The sequence below is a fragment of the Mizuhopecten yessoensis genome, unplaced genomic scaffold (genome assembly GCF_002113885.1).
Source record: "Mizuhopecten yessoensis strain PY_sf001 unplaced genomic scaffold, ASM211388v2 scaffold4123, whole genome shotgun sequence".
NCBI lineage: Eukaryota > Metazoa > Mollusca > Bivalvia > Pectinida > Pectinidae > Mizuhopecten > Mizuhopecten yessoensis.
The window spans coordinates 622,374-649,498 of NW_018405387.1; the positions used below are offsets into that span (position 1 = coordinate 622,374).

Here is a 27,125-nt window from a genome sequence, read left to right on the forward strand (position 1 = left end):
GTTCAAATATGTCAAACAGTTCAAACAGCTTCTTCTGAAGAATTAAAAGGCATAAAATTATAATATTTGGCTGGTGACTTCCCGGGATAGAGCTCACCAAAGTTTGCAAATGAAAATGACCTCAACCTACTTTAGAGGTCACAGAGGTCAACAACATTTTAATGGATTTGTTCTTGAGAACTAAAAGGAATGGATTCATAAGATTTGGCTGGTAGCTTTTTGGAATAGAGCTAACCAATTTGAGAAGGAAAATGACATTGACCTACTTACAAGATCACAGGGAAAAATAGGTCAAGCAACTTCTGAAGAAGAATCAAAAAGCATAGAATCTTATAATAATATTTTGCTGGTAGTTTCAACAGATGGAGCCAACAAAGTTTGCGAGGGAAATATATTTAGTGCAATATAATATTTAATGAGAATATTTTGCTATGACTGCTTAAATATTCAGGTGAGCGATACAGGCCCTCTTGGGCCTCTTGTTATAAATTTCTATGCATACTAAACCTGGGATTTGTTAGAATTTTATTACAGCAATTGAATAATAAAAGCAATATTATTCTTTGCAAAATATGTGTTTATCTGATGGTGCACATACTTTGAATTATAAGTCTATTGCAAATTCAAATATGAAAAGTTATTCATACAAAGTTAAGCAGTAATAAAGTTGTAATTGTTAGCTCACCTGGTACGAAGGACCAAGGTGAGCTTATGCCATACCGTTGCGTCGGTCCGTCCGTCTGTACGTCAACAATTTCTTTAAACAACTTCTTCTTCTCTAAATTTGACTGGAAGCATCCCTAGGTGGTGGGGATTCAAAATTGTACAAATGATGGGGCTGACCCCCCAGGGGGCTGAGGGGCGGGGCAAAAAGGGGGCAATTTGGCTATATTGCTTTAAGCGACTTCTCTGGAACTAAAAGGTGGATATCAACCATATTTGACTTGAAGCATCCCTAGGTGATGGGGATTCAAAATTGTACAAATGGTGGGGTTGACCCCCCAGGGGGCTAAGGGGTGGTGCCAAAAGGGGTCAATTTGGCTATATTGCTACAAACAACTTCTTCTGTAGAACTGTGCTTTAGATATCAATTATATTTGATCAAAAGCATTTTTGGGAGGCAGGGATTCAAAATTGTACAAATGGTGGGGCTGACCCCCCAGTGGGCTGAAGGGCGGAGCCAAAAGGGGTTATTTGGCTATATTGATTTAAACAACTTCTTCTCTGGAACTAAGAAGTGGATATCAACCATATTTGACTGGAAGCATCCCTAGTTGGTGGTGATTAAAAATTGTACAAATTGTGGGGCTGACCCCACCAGGGGGCTGAGGGGCAGGGTCAAAAGGGGGTAATTTGGCTATATTGCTACAAACAACTTCTTCTGTAGAACTGTGCTTTTGGATATCAATCAAATATGATCAAAAGCATTCTTGGGAGGCAGGGATTCAAAATTGTACAAATGGTGGGGCTGACCCCCCCAGGGGTCTGAGGGGCGGAGCCAAAAAGTGTTATTTGGCTATATTGATTTAAGCAACTTCTTCTCTGGAACTAAGAAGTGGATCTCAACCATATTTGACTGGAAGCATCCCTAGGTGGTGATTCAAAATAGTACAAATGGTGGGGCTGACCCCCCAGGGGGCTGAGGGTCAGGGCCAAAAGGGGGCAATTTGGCTATATTGCTACAAACAACTTCTTCTGTAGAACTGTGCACTGGATATCAATCATATTTGCTCAATAGCACTCTTGGCAGGCAGTGATTCAAAATTGTACAAATGGTGGGGCTGACCCCCCCGGGCTAAAGGGTGGAGCCAAAAAAAGTGTGTTACTTGGAAATGGTTGAGATCCCCACCATATAACCATGGTATAAAATTGCTGAGTATTAAGAGAAGAATGCACATTTGCTTCCAGGATGGCCCTTGGGTCTGGCCCCACTCTTGGAGACATAGTCCCTGAGCCATAACTCTAAAACTGTTGAGATCCCCACCCTAAAACTATATATACAAATGCTGGGCATAAAGAGACGAATGCAGTCATGATATCAGAATAGACCCTGGGATCTGACCGAACCCCTAAGGACCTAGTTTCTTAGTCACAGCTAGTTGAGAGCCCCAACCTATAACTGTATATACAATTGCTGAATATAAAGAGATGATTGCACATATGCTTCCAGGATGGCCTTGGGGACTGCCCACCCTTGGAGACTTAACCCCTGGGTCATAACTTCGAAATGGTTAAGATCCCCACCCCAAAACTATATATACAATTGTTGGGCACAAAGAGACGAATTCAGTCTTGATATTAGAATTGACCCCAGGGTCTCGACTCTGACCCATCCTTGCAGAATTAACCCCTGGGTCATAACTTTGAAACAGTTGAGATCCCCACCCCAAAACTATATATACAAATGCTGGGAAAAAAGAGACAAATGCAGTCAAGATATTAGAATTGATCCTGGGGTCTGCCCACAACCCTAGGGACCTAGCTTCTGAGTCAAAGCTTGGGAACAGTTGAGATCCCCACCCTATAACCATACATAAAATTGCTGGGCATGAAAAATCTAATACAGATATGCTGCAAGGATTCGCTTTGGGGTCTGGCATATTCCCTAGATCTCATTTGGAGAATATTTTGCCATGATTGCTTAGGTATCCAGGTAAGCGATACAGACCCTCTGGGCCTCTTGTTCATTTTGGGAATTTGAAACCCTACATGAAGGTCTCTTGAAAAAATAATGATGAAAAGAAATTGAAGTGAAATAGCACTTGCTAATGCTTACTATATGCCAACCATATACATGTGTATCTGAGTAATTAGTACCTGTTAATGTATTCCTCCACACAACCATCTTTGAATCATGCTATCTGCATCAGTGATGGCGTGATATTGCATAATTCACTACTATTAAAATGACAATTCATTAACAGTATTTGGTAATTTGTTATTCCTGTACATTGTCTGAAATGAATACTTCTTTATTTTCAGTTATTTGAAAGATGAATTGATACCATGCACAAGCAAAATGCTTGTAGTTGGTGGTAAGTTCTGCCCACAAAAAAGAATAGCAGACCATATGGTAGACCTGGAGATCGTTCTTCGGACTCTGATTCCTGCCCTGAAAACTGATGACGATATAAGTGCCTGTTTCAACAACTTAGGTAATTTCATTTTACCAATATGACTCGAGTGTCTTTACTCATTATACATGGTACTGAAATCTCTAAGTGGTAAAAGCATAACGTTCTAAATGTAACAGAGTTCGTATACTCAGTGTAGAGTTAATTGATTGTTGGATCGGAAGGTCAAGTTTGTCCTCTACAGGACAATACCGATGAGATGTTGGTCTAGTTTGTCCTCTACAGGACAATAACAATGAGATGTTGGTAGGTCTAGTTTGTCCTCTATAGGACAATAACAATGAGATGTTGGGAGGTCTAGTTTGTCATCTACAGGACACTAACAATGAGATGTTGGTCTAGTTTGTCCTCTACAGGACAGTAACAATGAGATGTTGGTCTAGTTTGTCCTCTACAGGACAATAACAATGAGATGTTGGTAGGTCTAGTTTGTCATCTACAGGACACTAACAATGAGATGTTGGTAGGTCTAGTTTGTCCTCTATAGGACAATAACAATGAGATGTTGGTAGGTCTAGTTTGTCCTCTACAGGACAATAACAATGAGATGTTGGTCTAGTTTGTCCTCTACAGGACAATACCAATGAGATGTTGGTCTAGTTTGTCCTCTACAGGACAATAACAGTGAGATTATGGAAGGTCAAGTTTGTCCTCTACAGGACAATAACAATGAGATGTTGGTAGGGCTAGGTTGTCATCTACAGGACACTAACAATGAGATGTTGGTAGGTCTGGTTTGTCCTCTATAGGACAATAACAATGAGATGTTGGTAGGTCTAGTTTGTCATCTACGTCTACAGGACAATAACAATGAGATGTTGGTAGGTCTAGTTTGTCCTCTACAGGACAATAACAATGAGATGTTGGTCGGTCTAGTTTGTCATCTACAGGACAATAACAATGAGATGTTGGTAGGTCTAGTTTGTCCTCTACAGGACAGTAACAATGAGATGTTGGTCTAGTTTGTCCTCTACAGGACAATAGCAATGAGATGTTGGTAGGTCTAGTTTGTCATCTACGTATACAGGCCAATAACAATGAGATGTTGGTAGGTCTAGTTTGTCCTCTACTGGACAATAACAAAGAGATGTTGGTAGGTCTAGTTTGTCCTCTACTGGACAATAACAAAGAGATGTTGGTAGGTCTAGTTTGTCCTCTACAGGACAATACCAATTAGATGTTGGTAGGTCTAGTTTGTCCTATACAGAACAATAACAATGAGATGTTGGTAGGTCTAGTTTGTCCTCTACTGGACAATAACAATGAGATGTTTGTCTAGTGTGTCCTCTACAGGACAATAACAATGATATGTTGGTAGGGCTAGTTTGTCCTCTACAGGACAATACCAATGAGATGTTGGTCTAGTTTGTCCTGTAGAGGACAAACTAGACTTACCAACATCTCATTGTTATTGTTCTGTATAGGACAAACTAGACCTACCAACATCACATTGTTATTGTTCTGTATAGGACAAACTAGACCTACCAACATCTAATTGGTATTGTCCTGTAGAGGACAATACCAATGAGATGTTGGTCTAGTTTGTCCTATACAGGACACTAACAATGATATGTTGGTCTAGTTTGTCCTCTACTGGACAATAACAAAGAGATGTTGGTAGGTCTAGTTTGTCCTCTACAGGACAATAACAATGAGATGTTGTTAGGTCTAGTTTGTCCTCTACAGGACAATAGCAATGAGATGTTGGTCTAGTTTGTCCTATACAGGACGCTAACAATGATATGTTGGTCTAGTTTGTCCTCTACTTGACAATAACAAAGAGATGTTGGTAGGTCTAGTTTGTCCTCTACAGGACAATAACAATAAGATGTTGGTAGGTCTATAGTTTGTCCTCTACTGGACAATAACAATGAGATGTTGGTCTAGTTTGTCCTCTACAGGAAAATAACAATGAGATGTTGGTCTTGTTTGTCCTCTACAGGACAAGAACAATAAGATGTGGGTAGGTCTATAGTTTGTCCTCTACTCGACAATAACAATGAGATGTTAGTCTAGTTTGTCCTCTACAGGACGATAACAATGAGATGTTGGAAGGTCAAGTTTGTCCTCTACAGGACGATAACAATGAGATGTTGGAAGGTCAAGTTTGTCCTCTACAGGACGATAACAATAAGATGTTGGTCTAGTTTGTCCTGTACAGGACAATAACAATGAAATGTTGGTAGGTCTAGTTTCTCCTCTACAGGACAATAACCTCTACAGGACAATAACAATGAGATGTTGGAAGGTCTAGTTTGTCATCTACAAGACAATACCAATGAGATGTTGGTAGGTCTAGTTTGTCCTCTACAGGACACTAACAATGAGATGTTGGTCTATTTTGTCCTCTACGGGACAATAACAATGAGATGTTTGTAGGTCTAGTTTGTCCTCTAGAGGACAATAACAATGAGATGTCGTTAGGTCTAGTTTGTCCTCTACTGGACAATAACAATGAGATGTTTGTAGGTCTAGTTTGTCCTCTACTGAACAATAACAATGAAATGTTGGTAGGTCTAGTCATCTACAGGACACTAACAATAAGGTGTTGGTCTAGTTTGTCCTCTACTAGACAATAACAATGAGATGTTGGTTTAGTTTGTCCTCTTCTGGACAATAACAATGAATAACAATGAGATGTTGGTAGGTCTAGTTTGTCCTATATAGAACAATAACAATGAGATGTTGGTCGGTCTAGTTTGTCATCTACAGGACAATAACAATGAGATATTGGTAGGTCTAGTTTGTCCGCTACAGGACAATAACAATGAGATGGTGGAAGGTCAAGTTTGTCCTCTACAGGACAATGACAATGAGATGTTGGTAGGTCTAATTTGTCCTCTACAGGACAATACGAATGAGATGTTGGTAGGTCTAATTTGTCCTCTACAGGACAATACCAATGAGATGTTGGTCGGTCTAGTTTGTCCTCTACAGGGCACTAACAATGAGATGTTGGTCTAGTTTGTACTCTACAGGACAATAACAATGTGTTGTTAGTAGGTCTAGTTTGTCCTCTACTGAACAATAACAATGAAATGTTGGTAGGTCTAGTTTGTCGTCTACAGGACAATACCAATAAGATGTTGGTAGGTCTAGTTTGTCCTATACAGGACACTAACAATGAGATGTTGTTAGGGCTAGTTTGTCCTCTACAGGACGATAACAATGAGATGTTGGAAGGTCAAGTTTGTCCTCTACAGGACAATGACAATGAGATGTTGGTAGGTCATAACAATGAGATGTTGGTCTATTTTGTCCTCTACAGGACAATAACCTCTACAGGACAATAACAATGAAATGTTTGTAGGTCTAGTTTGTCCTCTACTGAACAATAACAATGAAATGTTGGTCTAGTTTGTCCTCTACTGGACAATGAGATGTTGGTCTAGTTTGTCCTATACAGGACAATAACAATGAGATGGTGGTAGGTCTAGTTTGTCCTCTTCAGGACAATAACAATACAGGACACTACCGATGAGATGTTGGTCTAGTTTGTCCTCTACTGAACAATAACAATGAAATGTTGGTCTAGTTTGTCCTCTTCAGGACAATAACAATACAGGACACTACCGATGAGATGTTGGTCTAGTTTGTCCTATACAGGACACTAACAATGAGATGTTGGTTTAGTTTGTCCTCTTCTGGACAATAACAATGAATAACAATGAGATGTTGGTAGGTCATAACAATGAGATGTTGGTCTATTTTGTCCTCTACAAGACAATAGCAATGAGATGTTGGTAGGTCTACAGGACAATAACAATGAAATGTTGGTAGGTCTAGTCATCTACAGGACACTAACAATGAGATGTTGGTAGGGCTAGTTTGTCCTCTACAGGACACTAACAATGAGATGTTGGTCTATTTTGTCCTCTACAGAACAATAACAATGAGATGTTGGTCTAGTTTGTACTCTACAGGACAATAACAATGAGATGGTGGTAGGTCTAGTTTGTCCTCTACTGAACAATAACAATGAAATGTTGGTAGGTCTAGTTTGTCCTATACAGGACACTAACAATGAGATGTTGTTAGGTCTAGTTTGTCATCTACGTATACAGGACAATAACAATGAGATATTGGTAGGTCTAGTTTGTCCTCTTCAGGACAATAACAATACAGGACACTACCGATGAGATGTTGGTCTAGTTTGTACTCTACAGGACAATAACAATGAAATGTTGGTAGGTCTAGTTTGTCCTATATAGAACAATAACAATGAGATGTTGTTAGGTCTAGTTTGTCCTCTACAGGGCACTAACAATGAGATGTTGGTAGGTCTAGTTTGTCCTCTACAGGACAATACTAATGAGATGTTGGTCTTGTTTAGGGTTATGGTAGCAATGACCTCTACAGGACAATAACACTGAGATGTTGTTAGGTCTAGGTTGTCCTCTACAGGACATTAACAATGAGATGTTGATCTAGTTTGTCCTCTTCAGGACAATAACAATGAGGTGTTGTTAGGTCTAGGTTGTCCTCTACAGGACACTAAAAATGAGATGTTGGTCTTGTTTAGGGTTATGGTAGCAATGACCTCTACAGGACAATTACAATGAGATGGTGTTAGGTCTAGTTTTTCCTCTACAGGACAATAACACTGAGTTGTTGGTAGGTCTAGTCTGTCCTCTACAGGACATTAACAATGAGATGTTTGTCTAGTTTGTCCTCTACTGGACAATAACAAAGAGATGTTGGTAGGTCTAGTCTGTCCTCTACAGGACAATAACACTGAGTTGTTGGTAGGTCTAGTCTGTCCTCTACAGGACAGTAACAATGAGATGTTTGTCTAGTTTGTCCTCTACTGGACAATAACAAAGAGATGTTGGTAGGTCTAGTCTGTCCTCTACAGGACAATAACACTGAGTTGTTGGTAGGTCTAGTCTGTCCTCTACTGGACAATAACAATGAGGTGTTGTTAGGTCTAGGTTGTCCTCTACAGGACACTAACAATAAGATGTTGGTAGGTCTACTTTGTCCTCTACAGGACAATTACAATGAGATGGTGTTAGGTCTAGTTTTTCCTCTACAGGACAATAACACTGAGATGTTGTTAGGTCTCGTTTGTCCTCTACAGGACACTAAAAATGAGATGTTGGTCTTGTTTAGGGTTATGGTAGCAATGACCTCTACAGGACAATAGCAGTGAGATGTTGGTAGGGCTAGTTTGTCCTCTATAGGACACTAACAATGAGATGTTTGTCTAGTTTGTCCTCTACAGGACACTAACAATGAGATGTTGGTCTTGTTTAGTGTTATGGTAGCAATGATTAGGTTACAGTTTATAACATAGCCATATACCTATGTCTGATTGGTATTAGAGGAGTCTCCCTTAAAAATTCCAGCACATCTACAAATTCAGAATAACCACAGACGGAAATCCATTTGCTTTTACTTGGTTTTCTCTCAAAGCTGCCATAGGTTTCCACACTTTATTAGATATACCAGCTTGGGAGTTTGCAGATCTTTTCTGGTGCCAACTAATGGGTAAATACACCCCAGACGTGGTTTCATTCGTCAGTCTTTTAAATATGATGTCACTCAACCATTATATTTGTGGTCATTTTTAATTGATATGCAACATAATTCATGGCAAATGTTTCCCTGGATGGAAACAGGAATCATTTCCAAACGAAACGCGATATGAATACGGGAGAAAAAGGTCCACCAACTTGTGATGGTTGATAACTGTGTTTATCTATCTCTCAGTAGTAAGTTTTCAAATTGCATTAGGCAGTCTGTAAACCTTGTGTCTTTATACAATTTGAAAATTAACTAGAGTAAGATAAACATGATACCTATCACTTACTTGGAAACCGCTTTGTAAATCCAAAGTACAAATGATCTGTTTTGCTGATTTCCTAGTTTGTAATTGTTTTGGATAGTAAGATTGATCCTTAAGGGTTGCTGTAATGCAGTGACATGCTTAGATTACCGATACATGACTGTGTTATCATTCTTGGCTATATATAAACTGTTTTTGTTCATTTCAGACCAGTTTGAGGTAGCCTTGGACCTATATTTTCAATTTGCTAGTGGATGGAACACAGACTTGGAAGATGAAACAAGTGTATTTTATAGAAACAAATACAGAGAATTTAAATTTCAGGTGAGGGCCTTATAAAGATGCTGATGGTCTTATTATCTTCAGATTACCTATTGTCCTTAATTTTGACCTAAAAACTTGGCCAGGAATATTTTTTTGCCAAGGTTATGTTTTATGAATGTCGTGTCTCCCAACCAGCCCGGGTACAAAAGGGCACTACACAATTGAGCTATTTTGACCTTATTTGGCAGTGATCATTAAATTCCCTGCTTAAATGTTTTATGCATATTTAGACTGTATGATTAATGAGGCTGCTGACTTCTTATTTGTTCATTGGTTTCTGTGCAATAACTCTTCTAAATATGGATGGATTTTAAGCAGATTTGGTGTACACATTTTTATTGGCAAGTGTCAGACTCAGTTTTATTACCAAATCTATGTGTACGTTCATGTGTTGTAAAAGCACCTTAGAGTAGTTTTACAAATTTTATAGGATGCTATATATTAGTGTTGTATATTAAATTATTATTGTTATTACATATATTTACACATAATAAATGACACTATTGTCTTTCTGAAAATAAAGCCTGCATATTTGAAAAATTAATTTGGAAATTGTTTTATTGCATTTATTGCATACTTTTACTTGCAATTGGTTTAGGGTGAAATGATGATGAGGGATGCTTCTATCCCATACATAGAAAACAGTTTGGATGTCATATCTGTAAGGTGAGTGAAACTTATGTCTCTTCTCCATGCATATATGTCAAAGTGTTATTATCATTGGCAGCCTAAACGGCGAAAAATCAACTGTTCCAAACAAAAACAATATCAATAAACAAACAATGTTACATCAGTTTTTGATATAATTAAACAAGATAGTAACAAACAAACAAAACAGAAACAAACATTGAGTTTGCAAAATAAATAGGTTGTTTTTTGCTAAACAGATATTCTTTTCTAACAAAAGGTTGTCGGGAAATTAAATCAAACAAATCAATAATTTGACAAACAAAAATGATGTTATTTTAGTCTGAAAATACATATGAAAATTGCGTGTATTTCTGGCTCACCTTATATTTTATCACTCATATTCTTAAATCCAAAATGATCACTCTGACTTTTGCTTGGCAATATAATGTGGGAAATATATGGGTTTATAGGTGCCTGTTTGGGCCCTTGCTGTCCTGAAAGTGTCTATTCTTCAATTGAAAATGATGTTTCATATTATTTGCTTTCTACTAATTTTTATCATGACATAGAATAGAGTTTTGATTTATTTACAGAACTTGTAACATTTTTCAGAACTTTATATTTGTCATAGAAATTTTGAGGAGTTTTGATTTTGGAGGTTCTAGTTGTGACTGCTTGTACATTTCTTGTTAAATACAGTCAAGATAGTAGAAAGAAACGAGCGACATCAGCTACTTCCAACAGTACAGGATTTATGGTGAAAGCTGAAATCTACGTTGATGATGCTGAATTGACTACTTCAAAAGCAAAAGAAGAAATTAAAAGTGCCATGGACAAAAAGGACGCACCAAATTACCCACTTTTTGAAAATGCCACATTAGTAGATGTGGTGAAGAGGAACGAAGGTCAAGGTAATTTTAAACAAGAGAATGCTTTCCAGATCATGCTACTTTGAAGTCACCTTAGTTCACTTAATGGTGGATTATCATCACGATTTCATAAGATGATCCTTAGATGATGAGAATCACAATCTATCTTAAGCAGGGGCTGAGAGGAGGGCAAGAAGTGGAAACAGAGTGCAAAACCTTCAAATGACATCTCGGATGAATTACTCATCATTTTTCAACAACATCGCTTCTTTCACAAAAAAATGAATCCATTAATGATTAGGATTTTGTTTTAATTTGTTTAATGTCCTATTAACAGCTGAGTTCATTTAAGGACGTAAATGATTAGGATCAGAATCTTTACGAGAAAGGGTTGATCTCACAGAGGTCTTTAAGGGCAGAGCAATATATTATAAGTTTTCACTTATATAATAAGTGTAAAATCTTCAAACCACCATCCTCTGAAAGTTATTGTTGGATTTAGACCAATATCTCAAACAATGATTCTTGATGAGGATCACAATCTGTGCTAAAGAAGGAGCTGAGAGCCACCAAGTGTTAACCCTTTCACCACTGTAGACCATAATGGACTCATCCATACCAATGCATGGTAGGGTCTATTAAAGTTACATAGGGGTGAAAGGGTTAAACCTCAAACTCATTCCTTGTTCACCATGCCCCACATTGGGGGACACTTGCCTAACTGGAGTTTCATTCACTTGATTGTCAAGTTTGATTTACACTCTGTGTATCAGTCATAACTTCATTCATGGTGGCCTTTAAGGCTCTTGAATATAAACGAATGCAGCACTAATTACTCAATAAGCATGTAACACTCATAGCATTTATAGAAGGGAAAGTAGATCAGTTTTATCTGACAACAGTTTTAAGTTTTAAGGTATGGTTTCTCAGAAGAACTTTAACATTGGTTTGACCTTTGTTGACATACAAGTAATACACACCATTGATTGGCATAGATGGACTTTTTATAAATATTTACTCATTCTGTTTACAGAAAAACCTGCCAACTGTACTGACTTGAGTTTCATTCTGCAATACATAAGAAATGAGTGTTTCTCGTTTAATATGCTGAACTTGGCTGGAGATGACTTCTGTCGGTGAGTACATGTACCTGAATGGGTAAACTTTATTCACATACCTGACAATCCTTTTAAAAAAAATGTGCAAGTCTCCAGAAATTTTAAAGTACCTCCACAATTTTCTGGTTGGACATAAATTTCCCTATTTCTCCAGATTCAAATCACCCTTCATCCGTAATCTGTCATCTGTCATTCCATCTGTCCATTCGAAACAATTATTGTTAGTGCTATTTCTCAGAAAGTACAGCTTTTCTGCTACTGTGAGTTAGGACTATTGTTTGATTATGTGTAAACCATTCTGTTAATCTTTACAAGATATTTTTTTCTTGTAGATTTTTTTTTTGTTTGAGTGTCAAATTAATAAACACAAAAAATAATGACTATTATATTCATTTTCTATCCTTTTAAGATAAATTTTGTAAGAGGGGTTTGGGGTGAATTTCTTTTAAATTTCGTTGGGATATAAATAGTATCAGATAGATTTCAGGAATTTTAGGAAAGCATTTATTTCTAGAAAACACATAGTGGAAAAGATCCAAAAAAGATCTGCTGTATCTAACAAATTAGCTTCTAGGTCAACTCTTTTACTTATACTGATCATAACTAATATAAATTGATCATGAAGTTAGTATTTTTCACTTTGTTATTTTTCATTTATGTTTTACTTTTTCTTTTACCAGAATCTACAATGACACAGCATATTGTCTGCAGTTAAAGACGAAGCGCCTAGGAGATTGTAATGCCAGCGACATATTTGCTAGTGTAGAAAAAGATGAAAACAAAGACATGTGGGATATGGTGTTTGGTGGAAAAGATCCAAAAACGTGCAACAGAAGTAAGTGAGAATTCATTAAGGTTTCTTATTAAGAAGAAAGGACAAACAGAGAAGAGAACTGGTCTCCTTTCCCAACCAATCATTTGTCCTGATGTTAGTTGATGGATATTATGAATGTGGACAAATTCTAGTGTATTTAGCAGTGATGTTGTGCATTACTAAACATTTTGTTTTCCTATCTAGTATCTAAGATGTGATAAGGTAGCTTCTGATTTGTTAACACTTTTATCAGGTAGAGGTATGTTAGGGCTTTATTTTAGATCAAACAACCATATTTTAAATTTCAGTATTCAGGATATCTTCCCTAGGAGTGATATATACAGTATATTCTTTTATTGACTTGGGGTTAATTTCTTTTATAAAAAAAAGAGTTCATGTTTACTCATCAGCAAATACTTGACAGTAATAATTGTTAAATTAACTCAGTTTGAAATGGCTGGAGGTTTAACTACCCCTGTCCCATTGAATCCACATATGTAAACAGACATTGTAAGTTTTGAGGTACTGTTGAAAAGTGAAAACAATGAATTACAAATGATGATTGGTAGCAACATATTTGTGTCAAAAAATATATGATAGATTTTCACGGTTACCATAATGTATCGATTGAAATAGCACAATATCACTGTAATTGAGAGCTGATGATGTGCATGACTTCTTTAAAATTCAAACTTCAATATCTTTTTTGTAGCTGATTTTGATAAAGTTTCATTAGATGCAAGTCCATGCACCCCTGGATATCTCGGTTATCTAGCAAAGTACAACTGTAAGAATTCTGTATTGGATGGAATGCTACAAGATGCCCGTCAACGTTTGGAGAATGACACTTGTGGGTAAGTTAAATTTGCTGTTACTAAAAAAACAAATATGGAAAGGTATTCGTATGGATATACAAGATATCATGCTTCCAGGATTGGCCTCGGTGAGTGGACCTATCCCTGGGGTCTTATTTGCAATATAACTTTTATGAGAATGTTTCCCATGATAGCTTAAATACCCAGGCAAGCTATACAGACCCTTTGGACCTCTTGTTACATTATGTACCCTATTTTGTTTGTAATATCAATGGGTCAAAGTAAGGATGTAGAACTGAAGGTTGTGAACCCCCTAGGGCCTGAGGGACAAAGCCTGTTTATGAATTCAGGGCAAGTTTTCTTCAAAATCCTACTCCTTTTATGGCTCCACAGATTGTAAACTAATTTGGTTTGAATCATCACTGGGGCAAATTGATGATTTTGCTTAACTGAACTTGGTGCAACCGCCTTGGCCAGAGAGGTGAAGCCCCAATAGAATAGGATCCCTTCCCAATAACCATGTTAAACAATTGCTATGGACAAAAAGGCAAATAAACTTATTAGGACTGTCCCTGTCCCTGGAGACTTGCTCCCTGTACCATACACGGAAATAGTTGAGATCCCCACCCTATTGTATGATTACAAAGCATGAAGAGACAAGTACACTGTTACCAGGATTGGCCCTGGGTCTGAACCTGTCAGCTGAGAACTTGATCCTCAGGTTGAACATGGAAACAGTTGAGATCCAAACCACACCTATTCTAGCTGCTGCTCTCATGGTCTCGCCCTCTCCAGACTATGATCATGAGTGCCCCTTGGGTCTTGCCTGGTTTAGGCTTATAGTTCCTATACTTTTGGGATAATCATAATATAACATTCAACAATATTAAAATGAAATGTGTAATTCAGATTATTAGGCCTCTTGTTCATAATTATACTACTGCAAGACACTCAGACTACTGATAAAGCCAATAGGCCTCTTGCTATTGTTTAATAATAGCCAATTATTTTTGAAAAATGATTTCAATCATGATTTTTCATAAAAAATTCATAATTTCATAATAATCAACTTCAATGATTTTTTTTTTTTACAGAATGGCATTTGCTTTAACAAGATGTTTGAACAACACTGTGATGAAAAATACAACACATCAATGTCCTTCATCCATGGTGGTCAATGCCGTAGAGAATGCCTACCCTAATCGTGCAGCAAACTTCAGCATCGATTCATGTATGTATTGTAGGGACTGAAACATTGCAATACAACAGAAAAAAATTGTGATATGAAAAATCATACATGTACCTGTACGAGTTTTTGTGGATATAATCGAAAGGTTGTGTAATTTTCTGTTTAAAAAACTGATTATTGTAGAATATGTAGTTTTTGGTTTCCTTCTTTAGGAAATAAAACCTGTCATTATATGCCTCCTTCTCTTTTGCATTTTCTTTTTCCAAGTTATCTAAGTGTTTGTATCTACAACTGACCTATGTTGCATTCATGTATATATCCCCGGTAAATAAATAATATATATTTCCAATGCTTCTTAAAGTGACAAGCATGTCAAAGTGAAGCATGAACTTGATCGGGTCCTGTATTGAGAAAGAACACTCTGACCCTGTGGTGAAAAATACATTCTTATAATCATCAGAGTTGGTGAAGAGGAGGCTACGCATTCTAGCAACATGATTCCTTTTCCAAATAGTATTTAGCACATGTACAGGTGGTGACATTGGGTTTGCCCTCCAATAGAAAAAAAAAGGGAAACAGAAACAGCAATTCTAAGAAAACATATGTCCCTGTATGTCTGTTATACATACGCTTGGAAAACCATATAGATCTAGTCAGTAGTTCCAATCTCATTTCATAGACAATAAATAAACATTGAACTTACAAGAATAATTCTTCCTTGCATTTTTGTTTCCTTAAATGCCAAATTTGTGCAATGTATATATTACATTAAAACGTTTGTTACAAGATTTTTGTAAGCATGGAAACAATGACCAAGTCCATTTTTGTTTGTTTGTATTAAAGTTTAAGATGCAATCTCTCTCTTCCAGTTTTTGTGTTATCCCATAAAACATGTTAGAGGGTATAAAACATATCCATGGTTTGGATGGGAGGAGTGGCAGAGTGTTGCATACTCAGATCAGGTCTTGTACCGCATACACACATTCATGGACCCTTGTTCATCTCCCTAAACTTTAGAGCATTCTCATATTAAACTCTCACCTACACTTGCCAAATTTTGTATGTGAGTATACCTCTTGGGATGAAAGAGTGTAACTGTACTGAAATTCATTTTCCTGTCCTCCTTTTATACAGTTTTGGCAATTGTTCATTTTTCATACCAAAGATAGTGGTACAGAAGTAGGGGAATATGGATTGCCAAAAAACTTTACAACTTTTTGTTTTTGTTTTATCAATTACACGTATTTTGTTTCAGGTTCATCTGATGTGTGTGTTTCTACAGTAATGCTGGATGGTGGAATCGGCTTCTGGTTTGAGTGTTTTGTGGATTATTATGGATATATAAATGATGTGGATCAAAGCAATATCAGCCCAGGCATAAGGAATGCATTGTGCAAGTAAGTGTTTGGAAGTTTCAAAGATATTACTGCCACTATTTGCTTGGACCCTAGGGCAAGTCAACTAATCTTTCTGTCCTCACACTGATGACTTTACTTATTTTCTTATTCCTTTGTTGTTTACTTATTCTTTCGTGTCCCTGCCATGTAATGGTTGGGAACACAGGATTGCACATTGAAGCCTATGTAACAAATTAATGTCATGCTACCCTTTTTTTTTTTGAACCACTTTTCTTCATTGTTCATGTAATGCTATGAGCACTATATCCTACACACAATAACTTCCTTTAATCAGATTTATATGAAATATCCTTTGATAGTTTGACATGGAATAATTATGGATTCCATTCAAAAGTAATTTTGTATAACAGTACCTGATTGGTAATAAATGAATATTTTTTCCTTGCTTCACAGTATCTGGTTGGCCAATAAAAATGTGCGCTAAACAATGAAAAGTAATGTTTTTCTTCAAAGGTTAACTGCTCATCACTCAGTAAGGCTAACTTAACCAAACTCACATTGTCTGCACTTGCAGAAAATAGTGCCTAACTTCAAATTTAAAATTAAAGAGCATGATGAACTGCTCATCACTCAGTGAGGCTACTCTCAGCAAACTCACATTATCGGCACTTGCAGTGTCTAACTTAAAATTTAAACTTGAAGAGCATGATTTAGAAAGATATGATAATACCAAAGCAGTATACATGTATAACTGTCAAGGAAACTATGTACTGATATGATAGGTTTTACGAAGGAGTTCGGGGCAGAGTATGGGCTTGCAGCCGTCGCCTACTGCAGAACGGTCTAATCTATTGATCACATACTATCCCAAGTCAGGGTAATATGAGGATGAGTGCCTAGGGAGACACAGCCGGAAACAGAAAGTAGATAGAAAATAAAGAAGACATGAAAGATAGGAAACAAAATAGGTTCCCAAGTATTGCAATGGGGGCAGCAGATAATTTGTTGTCCCTTCCATGTTCTCTTTGTAGAAGACACGGAGGAAAAACCCAAATTCTGCAGGGGGCCTTACATAAGTTGCCTTTTACGATACACATGCAGTGGGGCAATTACTCTGTATATATTTCGGCCTGATGTGCAGCAATCATTAAGCATAGGAAAAATGTAGACAGTGCAAATAAGACACATGTGGTGTTGAGAACACTTCATTATTCTGTAAAGAGAAACAAACTTTGTGTCGTTGGAGAATCACAAACTTGTCTAGACAAATAGTCTCTGGTTTTCCCATTTCATTTCCTTGAAACTTGGTAGGGTTTACAGAATAACATTTCTTTCGTTTAAAGGATAAAGTATGGACAGCATATTATATACTCATGCTGTATGCCTGCTAATGTTTCAAATGCCTATGAGAAAGAATTAAAATTGTATTCTTTTTTAAATGACTTATTTCAGATCTTACAATCAAAGTATGGAGTGTCTTCAGAAGAAAGTTAGAGATATCGGACGCACATGTGATATAAATAAGTTCAACTCAAGGATCATGGCCAACGTCACCAATTTCAACATTTCATTTTGCCCAAGTAAGTCCTATATACTCTTGCGTTAAGAGACATTTTCCATCACTTCACAAAATGATAAGCTGTATTTTACAAATTAAACTAGCTATAGGTATTCATTTTCCAATGAAAAGTATATAGGATTTGTTAAATTATTTCTGGAAAAAAAACAAACCTTGAGGGGCTATTAACAAAAATTACACAACAACCACATTGTTCTGACTGTAAAAATTCAGTGTGGCTAGATCAGAATTCAAACCCTGGGCTTCATATTGTTTTACTATCTCTCTAACTGATTGAGCTTCCTGGTCAGATTGTTTTACTATCTCTCTAGCTGATTGAGATTCCTGGTCAGATTGTTTTACTATCGCTCTAACTGATTGAGCTTCCTGGTCCGATTGTTTTACTATCTCTCTAACTCATTGAGCTTCCTGGTCAGATTGTTCTACTATCTCTCTAACCGATTGAGCTTCCTGGTCAGATTGTTTTACTATCTGTCTAACTGATTGAGCTTCCTGGTAAGATTGTTTTACTATCTCTCTATCTGATTGAGCTTCCTGGTCAGATTGTTCTACTATCTCTCTGACTGATTGAGCTTCCTGGTCAGATTGTTCTACTATCTCTCTAACTGATTGAGCTTCCTGGTCAGATTGTTTTACTATCTCTCTAACTGATTGAGCTTCCTGGTTAGCAAAAGTGTCCTGGCCCAAGTGTGCTAACATTGTATATCCAAATAAACTAATCAGAAGTTACTGTATACAGGAAAAAACATAGTGCAATATACAGGGATTTATATATTTTGGAATTTATAGCAAATTGTTAAATATTTCAGTTATTAAATAAAGTTGAAAAATGAAAATATTAAAATGTTTTACTTGTCTGTTATCAGGTGATTCCAGTAGTGGAGAATTGTGTATTTTACGGAGCCATATATCTAAAATGGAACCCAAATTCATGACAATGAATAATCGGCAGGATGAACAGGACACTAAAGACAACACTGGTACACACATGCAAAATGGTACAGTCACTCACACCAGTGATAGGGGTGTTACTACCACTACTTCATCCCAGTTTAGTTCATTTGATCATTGGCTGCCTAAGTGCTTGGTGTATTTAATGAAGGTTTTAACTACATTTGCTGTTCCACTTGATCCATCATTTGGTAGAAATGGCACACAGGCAGATTGGAGTGATTTCCCAAATGCAACAGACCGGGATAGTATGACATGGGCAAATGGAACAAATGCAACAGGTTGGGAAAACAGTCCATCGAAAGACGAAGCAGGTTGGATGAACAATACATATTCAAATGAAACATGGAGTCCTTTGATGATGATGAATATGTCCCTTATTCCTGGCGCAATTATGGAAGATATATGCAGGTAATTGCAATTTGTTATTCAGCTTTCAAAGTGCAGATGTAGGAATCTCTAAATTAGATGAAAAGGGATCTTTCACACTGTGATAAACATCTAATTATAAGCAAAACAGGTGATTGTTGATCCGTCCCTTTAATGCAGACTGTTGATGTCTGTTTAGAGTTCAAGGAAGTAAAAGCTGATCAGTAAAGTTTTAAAGAATCTTATTAAATTGTTAAGTATTTTGTATTAGATATTCATAAAACATGGTTGATGGCACATATGCCCAGAAATTTCCGTCTGAGACGTTGTCCCTGCAGGTAGGGCGTAAGAATTGTACCTGCTGCCCCCCTTGTATGATTGTACGAGGCAACTAAATTTGGGATCTTATCTTTTCTCTCCTTTCTAAACAACTTTTTTCTTCCGAATGTCTGCCTTGACAAAGCCTCACTTTTGGCCTTAAGTTGAGTATTCGCCCTTGTGAGGAAGGTTTTAGGTTCTGTCCCCTGGCCTAGACAAACCAGAGTTTGTAAAAATGGCAGTTTCTACTCCTTCCTAAATTAACGCTCAGCAATTTAAGAGTAGGACAACTTGTTTGCCTGTTGTCAGTATAATGTGACCGGGTGGGGTGTCTTGCTCGGTAGTCCACATGACTAGTTGAATAGATTTATTACTAGTCCTTTGTCAATGTAACTAGTTCAAGATTTCCTCATGGAAACATCGTGATCTACAGCACGAAATATCAAAAGTATTTGACTGTAGAGGCCTTAAGATAACAACTGCCATGAACATATGGTGAAGATTTAGGGGAATTTTGACAATTGTCGTGTAATATATCTTATTTTAAGCAGTTTCCTAAATTTTTATTTTTATTTTATGATCATATTTTTCACAAGTCCAAAGAACCAGTTAGGTAAGGTAATTCACTAGTCCTAGCTGAAATCTACTAGTCAAGGACTAGCGGACTAGTGTTAGTGTCGACCCGTGCCATTGGGTTTTGACCTTCCTTGGTGGAGCACTTAAGTTAATACAATTGGGTATTAACCTTCCTTAGTGGAGCACTAAGGTTAATACAATTGGGTATTGACCTTCCTTGGTGGAGGGATAAAGTTAATACCATTGGGCATTGACCTTCCTTGGTGGAGTGCTAAGGTTAATACCATTGCAGGGGTTGACACTAACTTTTAATAGGTGGTGGACCGCAGGTCCACCTGCTCTCTTGATCTGGTGGACCTGGTTAATTTCTGGTGGACCTGAATAATATTCTCAGATCTGGGGCGCCATGCGCCCGGTCGACGAGCGTAGCGAGGAGTGGGGGGTGGGTTCGGGAGGGGGTACCCCCCTCCTGAATAAGAGTGGGGTACGGGGGTCCTCCCCCGAAATTTTTTAAAAGCTAGATGCAAAATCCTGGCATCTGAGGGTTTTAAACAAATAATGAAGGTTTTTTAATTTTCTGTAAAATACTTGTTTTTTCTCCTTATTTTTTATTTTTTTCCATTTATGAACAAGTTTTAGTAAATGACACAGAAACATGAAACAATTTTCTCCTTGTTTATTATTTTTTACATAGCTCCCATCCAAAGGTGTTTGAAATTCTGACTGTAAATTGAGATAAAGATCATATGAAAAAATAAGGATAAAATAATATACTTTTTTATAGTATTATACCTTTTTTATATGATCTTTATCTCAATATACAGTCAGAATGTTAAAATCATTTGCCCCAACAGTAATCTTTACGTATTTTGTTGCACCTCTATTCAATCCTTCCTGGACATTTCGGAAAGATCTTCTGAGTGCAGCATACCCTACATTTCATTAAGTTTGTGTCAGTATCATTATTGAGCCATGTAAACGATTTTTCCATGACTCCTGAAAGGATATCATCCTTTTTGTTGCCCATACAAACTTTGTGTTGTTTTTGTTCTGTTGAAGTTTTTAACTTTTTTTTGCAAGTGGTTGTAAACCAAGCCATTTAAAAATCGCGACACAGGCGATACGGTACTAGTCTAGTACAGATACTAAGTGAATCGACGGACACGATCACCTAAACGATATACGCTAGAATACGATAGAAATTAAAACGTAACACGAAATTGTGAGGCTAAGTTTACCTTCATTTACCGGTTGACCACCGTGATCGTGACGTCATCGTCATTTTAGTGCTTACAATAGCGGCAAACTATACCACAAGCGACTCAAACGCTGAAAGGATTCCGACTTACCGCAAGCGGATTCACGCACTTCACTCGTCCAAGAATGATAACGACAACTTTTAGCGGTTTAACAACACGAAAATACGATACATTTTTTAACCAGATGGGATTTTACGGCTCGCTGGCGAAGTAAATAAAGTCTTTATTAATATATTTCTGAACAACATTCTCAAATATATATACACTTATCAAGTAATATGTGGTGGACCGGCGGTCTACCAGCTTTGGAGATTAAGTGGACCGTCCAAGATTTTGGTGGACCCGGTCCTCCGGTCTACCGTTAGTGTCGATCCCTGCATTGGGTATTAACCTTCCTTAGTGGAGCACTAAAGTTAATACCATTGGGTTTTGACCTTCCTTGGTGGAGGGATAAAGTTAATACCATTGTGCATTAACCTTCCTTGGTGGAGCACTAAGGTTAATACCATTTGGTATTGACCTCCCTTGGTGGAGCACTAAGGTTAATACTATTGGGTATTGACCTCCCTTGGTGGAGCACTGAAGTTAATACAATTGGGTATTAACCTTCCTTAGTGGAGCACTAAAGTTAATACCATTGGGTATTGACCTTCCTTGGTGGAGCACTAAAGTAAATACCATTGGGTATTGACCTTCCATAGTGGAGCACTAAAGTGAATACAATTGGGTATTGACCTTCCTTGGTGTAGCACTAAGGTTAATACCATTGGGTATTATACCATTGGGTTTTGACCTTCCTTGGTGGAGGGATTAAGTTAATACCATTGTGCATTAACCTTCCTTGGTGGAGCTCTAAGGTTAATACCATTGGGTATTGAACTTCCTTGGTGGAGCACTAAAGTAAATACCATTGGGTATTGACCTTCCATAGTGGAGCACTAAAGTTAATACAATTGGGTATTGACCTTCCTTGGTGGAGCACTAAGGTTAATACCATTGGGTATTGAACTTCCTTGGTGGAACACTAAAGTAAATCGATTGGGTATTGACCTTCCTTGGTGGAGCACTAAAGTTAATACAATTGGGTATTGACCTTCCTTGGTGGAGGGATAAAGTTAATACTATTGGGTATTGACCTCCCTTGGTGGAGCACTGAAGTTAATACCATTGGGTATTAACCTTCCATAGTGGAGCACTAAAGTTAATACAATTGGGTATTGACCTTCCTTGGTGGAGCACTAAGGTTAATACCATTGGGTATCAACCTTCCTTGGTGGAGGGATAAAGTTAATACCATTGGGCATTGACCTTCCTTGGTGGAGCACTAAGGTTAATACCATTGGGGATTGACCTTCTGTTGTGGAGCACTAAGGTTAATACCATTGGGTGTTGACCTTCCTTGGTGGAGCACTAAGGTTAATACCATTGGGTATTGACCTTCCTTGGTGGAGCACTAAGGTTAATATTATTGGGTATTGACCTCCCTTGGTGGAGCACTAAAGTTAATACAATTGGGTATTGACCTTCCTTGTTGGAGCACTAAGGTTAATTCAATTGGGTATTGAACTTCCTTGGTGGAGCACTAAGGTTAATAGCATTGGGTATTGACCTTCCTTGGTGGAGCACTAAAGTAAATACAATTGGGTTTTGACCTTCCTTGGTGGAGCACTAAAGTTAATACAATTGGGTATTGACCTTCCTTGGTGGAGCACTAAGGTTAATACCATTGGGTATTGAACTTCCTTGGTGGAGCACTAAAGTAAATCCAATTTGGTATTGACCTTCCTTGGTGGAGCACTAAGGTTAATACCATTGGGTATTGAACTTCCTTGGTGGAGTGCTAAATTTAATACCATTGGGTATTGACCTTCCTTGGTGGAGCACTAAAGTAAATACAATTGGGTATTGACCTTCCTTGGTGGAGCACTAAAGTTAATACCATTGGGTATTGACCTTCCTTGGTGGAGCACTAAAGTTAATACAATTGGGTATTGACCTTCTTTGGTGGAGGGCTAAAGTTAATACCATTTGGTATTGACCTTCCTTGGTGGAGCACTAAAGTTAATACCATTGGGTACTGACCTTCCTTGGTGGAGCACTAAAGTTAATCCAATTGGGTATTGACCTTCCTTGGTGGAGCACTAAGGTTAATACCATTGGGTATTGACCTTCTTTGGTGGAGGGCTAAAGTTTATACCATTGGGTATTGACCTTCCTTGTTGGAGCACTAAATTTATTACCATTGGGTATTGACCTTCCTTGGTGGAGCATTAAAGTTAATACCATTGGGTACTGACCTTCCTTGGTGGAGCACTAAAGTTAATCCAATTGGGTATTGACCTTCCTTGGTTGAGCACTAAGGTTAATACCATTGGGTATTGACCATCTTTGGCGGAGGGCTTAAGTTTATACCATTGGGTATTGACCTTCCTTGGTGGAGCACTAAAGTCAATACCATTTGGTTTCCCTCTCAGAATCCCACTAAAATTCACTTACAATCCTTGATAACAAGGACAATAGTTTTCCCCTTTTCTGTTTTTGGAACCAAGCTTGTTATTTGAATGTTTTTTAGTTTATTTTTGTTGCTGACATCATGTATAATGAACTTTATTGCTTTTCAAACTTAAGCTGTCTCAAAAACCCCACCAAAAAACTTTTTACAACTAAGTTTACTACTACAGGTAAAACAGCAGATGCCATTTAACTTTACTAATCAACATTGTACAGTCGGGTATTCTGGAGTTTTCATTTGAGCATGATACAGTTGTGGGATTGCACAATGTTACACGATGTGCGGTGTGTGCACGATGTGTGCATGGTGTGTGAACGATGTGTGAATGATGTGTGAACCAAGTGCGAACGATAAAAAATTGGACGATCATTGCTTGCGCACATTTGTGCGGTCGATCAACGAACGTTGTGCGATAACAATCGTGGTTGATAACAACACAGTCTCGGCAACACAGGTAAACAAAGCCACTTTGTACTTTGACGGTGGTTTTCTCCCCGCTCGGGGGGCACTTACGTAACTCGCCAAGGTGTGAAAACCAGGTGAAGTGGAGCTATAGACCAAAACAACTGCAAATAACAAATATTAAACGTCCAGTTGTATTTTTATAACAGTCATAGGGTATCAGATATCAGCTCTATGTGTCAGAGAAAGACCAGGTAACACTCCGGTCACTCATAAAATTGTTATTTACCTGTTCTGTTACCAAGGAGCCAAACCCATTCTTGTCAGTCTAACTGTCACTTTATACTGTGTTACACGCATTGTAAAATTGTACATAATCTCAGTTATAGAGATGAGAGAATTACAGTAATATATACAGTGTACATTATTGCATACAAGCCTTCCATATTTTTTTTCATTCCGTAATATTGATGAACAAATTGTACCAAATCTCACAGTTGTGTGGAGAGAAGCACACAAAGGGGCGAACGATTGTTAAATCGCACATTTGTGCACACCATGTGTGGACGATGTGTGGACAGTGTGTAAACGATGTATGCCTGGTGTGCGCACAGTATTTTTGGTGCGTTGTGCAGTCACACAACTGTAATAGTGAACAAAGAATATCTAAATGGAAGTATGTTCCCTAACTTTAGCACTGATCTTTCATTTGGTATTCATATCAATATGAATGCAAACTGGAAGTGACCTTTCATGAGCATGATGACTATATTTGTGTTCTTTGTGTTGTAGACTGTATGGTGTAACACTGAATTGCCTAAGTCATGGGTTTGGTGAGGAGGGTGAGAAATGTAGCCCAGCATCACTGAACATCTCCATACCACAGTACTTCAGCAGAGTATCAGGCAGACCTGCGTCGGACTTCATGAGACTACAACACTGTCCAGGTAGCAACCTTGTTAGTGTATTTGGGACAAAGTGTGTATCACACAGCTTATGAGATCGATTGGACATGTATCTGTTGGTAATCAAATTATTCCTTAGATAACTCTCCCGTTAGAACCATAGAACAAACATAGGGTCATAATATTTGGTTTGCGAAAAAAAAATGGAGAAAAATATGATGACCAACTTTTAAGGTCTTAGTAATGAAAAACCATAAAAAAAATCATCAAAGTACATAATTTTTTTTCAACAACATCATATAATGAACAGAAAGACTATGATTTATAATATTTGACCAGTAATTCACAGGAATAGAGTACTTCATGCTATGAATTCAACAAAAAGAAATGGAATTGACTCATATTTATAAGGTCACTCAAATTCGTTAAAATACTTGAACACCTTCTTCTTTAAAAAAATGTATAATGGAGGCTACACATCATATTTGGCCAGTAATTTGCTTTTGCACAATATTATAAAATGAAAATGGTTATAAGAGTATCAATATAACTATATGATTTGCATTCTTCATTAACCTATACTGCAATCACCTTGTGTCCGGCTCTATCTTTGTTATCTGTCTATAAACGATTCAAAATTTGGACTGTTCTCCATAACCACTAAACTGAAATCAATGAAATAATGCAGGAAGCTTTCATGGCCAAAGACAAACCAAATTGTGCATTATTTGGATTTCAGCATTGAATAATCTTCTTGACACCTAGTTGTGCTAGAATTAGATATTAATCCTGGTCCTAAGGTGCTGTAACTATCACAGTTGTGATGTGTATTACCATTTGATCCTCAATTTTTCCCGAAGAAGACAGTAAAATATGAGGAAATAACCTTTATTTCAGGTATATTTTTGAGAAGCGTTGTATATAGGCTTGATATGATTTTTGATGGTTAAATTATATTTATGTATATGATACTTGTTGGTCCAATGTTTAAGTCTCCAACATCTGTTGTTGACTTACCTACAGTTTACAAGCTGGTTTGTATGTGGCACTTTTTTCTTTTGTCACATCACTACAGCATATAACAATTGTATAACTTGGGTGACTGTTATTAAGGCCCATGGGCCTCTTGTTTTTTTATTTCTAGCAATTTTGCAGGAGCAATCTTGTAATGACACAAAGAGCCTGAGATCAGCCATACTGGGAAAATGTGCATCACAATTTTTATACATGACAAAGATTAAGGGCCAGTTCCAGGCTTGCTAGTAAGTAAACAATTACTGTAACTAATGTAGTTCTGTTCTGCTTGAAAAATGGTGATATTGGAGGCACTGTAGTCAAGCGGTAAGGACCCCGGGCTCGTTACCGAAGGGTTGCTGGTTCGAGTCACAGCCCGGCACTGTGTTGTATCTTTGAGCAAGATACTTTACTCCGCTTGTTCCAGTCTACTCAGCTGTAAATGAGTACATGGTTGGGTAGTGCAAGAATTGTTGAATGCTAGCTTATAGCGCCGAATTGGCAGCTCCGGATGTTTGCTCCCAAGGGAGTTGAGAAAGGTATTGTCTGGTTGCAAAGGCCCTATAACCAAGGATAATAATTTGTGATCCGCTTTGAGACGACCTACGAAAAAGCGGTATATAAGAACCTCAAATTATTGATAATATTATTATTATATCAAATCCATGGACAGTACTTTATAATTTTCTTATGTTTTACGAACTCTGAGGCCTAGTGTATAGAGCTGTTTGTTGAGATAGGTTAGCATTTGCTTTTCCAAGTCATATATTTCACTATTTCATTAAGGAAATCCGAACCAGATACAGAGACATAATGTGAAGAGGGAGTTCACTGGACCATAAATAGGTCAATGTGACTGTCACTGTGACCTAGTATTTTCACTTCATGTTACATCTGTTGCATGATGTTACGCCTTGGGAACTGTGTACTGTTGTTAGGTCACCTGAGCTTTGCTCAAGTGACCTATTCTAATCGCTCTTCGTCGTCCGTCGTCCGTCGTCCGTCGTGCGTAAACTTTTACATTTTCAACTTCTTCTCAAGAACCAGTGGATGGATTTTTTTCAAACTTGGTCAGAATCATCCTTGGTAGATGAGGCTTCAAAATTGTAAAATTGGGATTCCTACCCCAACCCCTGGGGCCAGGGCGGGGCCCCAAAGGGAAAATTATCCAATATTTCAAAAATCTTCTTCTCCAGACTCA

The 27,125-nt window shown here is 37.6% G+C and overlaps 1 protein-coding gene across 1 annotated transcript in view; it reads left to right on the forward strand.

Moving 5' to 3' along the window:
* Positions 1 to 27,125, forward strand: part of LOC110448651 — a 150,099-nt gene that overhangs the window by 43,615 nt on the left and 79,359 nt on the right. Inside the window, exons 19-31 of the mRNA XM_021495017.1 lie at positions 2,983 to 3,155; positions 9,131 to 9,246; positions 9,845 to 9,912; positions 10,576 to 10,787; positions 11,779 to 11,881; positions 12,544 to 12,698; positions 13,390 to 13,531; positions 14,587 to 14,723; positions 15,937 to 16,078; positions 17,492 to 17,619; positions 18,485 to 18,980; positions 24,798 to 24,952; positions 26,055 to 26,172. Coding sequence (XP_021350692.1) covers positions 2,983 to 3,155; positions 9,131 to 9,246; positions 9,845 to 9,912; positions 10,576 to 10,787; positions 11,779 to 11,881; positions 12,544 to 12,698; positions 13,390 to 13,531; positions 14,587 to 14,723; positions 15,937 to 16,078; positions 17,492 to 17,619; positions 18,485 to 18,980; positions 24,798 to 24,952; positions 26,055 to 26,172 — 2,145 coding nt within the window. The remainder of the gene's footprint in view (positions 1 to 2,982; positions 3,156 to 9,130; positions 9,247 to 9,844; positions 9,913 to 10,575; positions 10,788 to 11,778; positions 11,882 to 12,543; positions 12,699 to 13,389; positions 13,532 to 14,586; positions 14,724 to 15,936; positions 16,079 to 17,491; positions 17,620 to 18,484; positions 18,981 to 24,797; positions 24,953 to 26,054; positions 26,173 to 27,125) is intronic.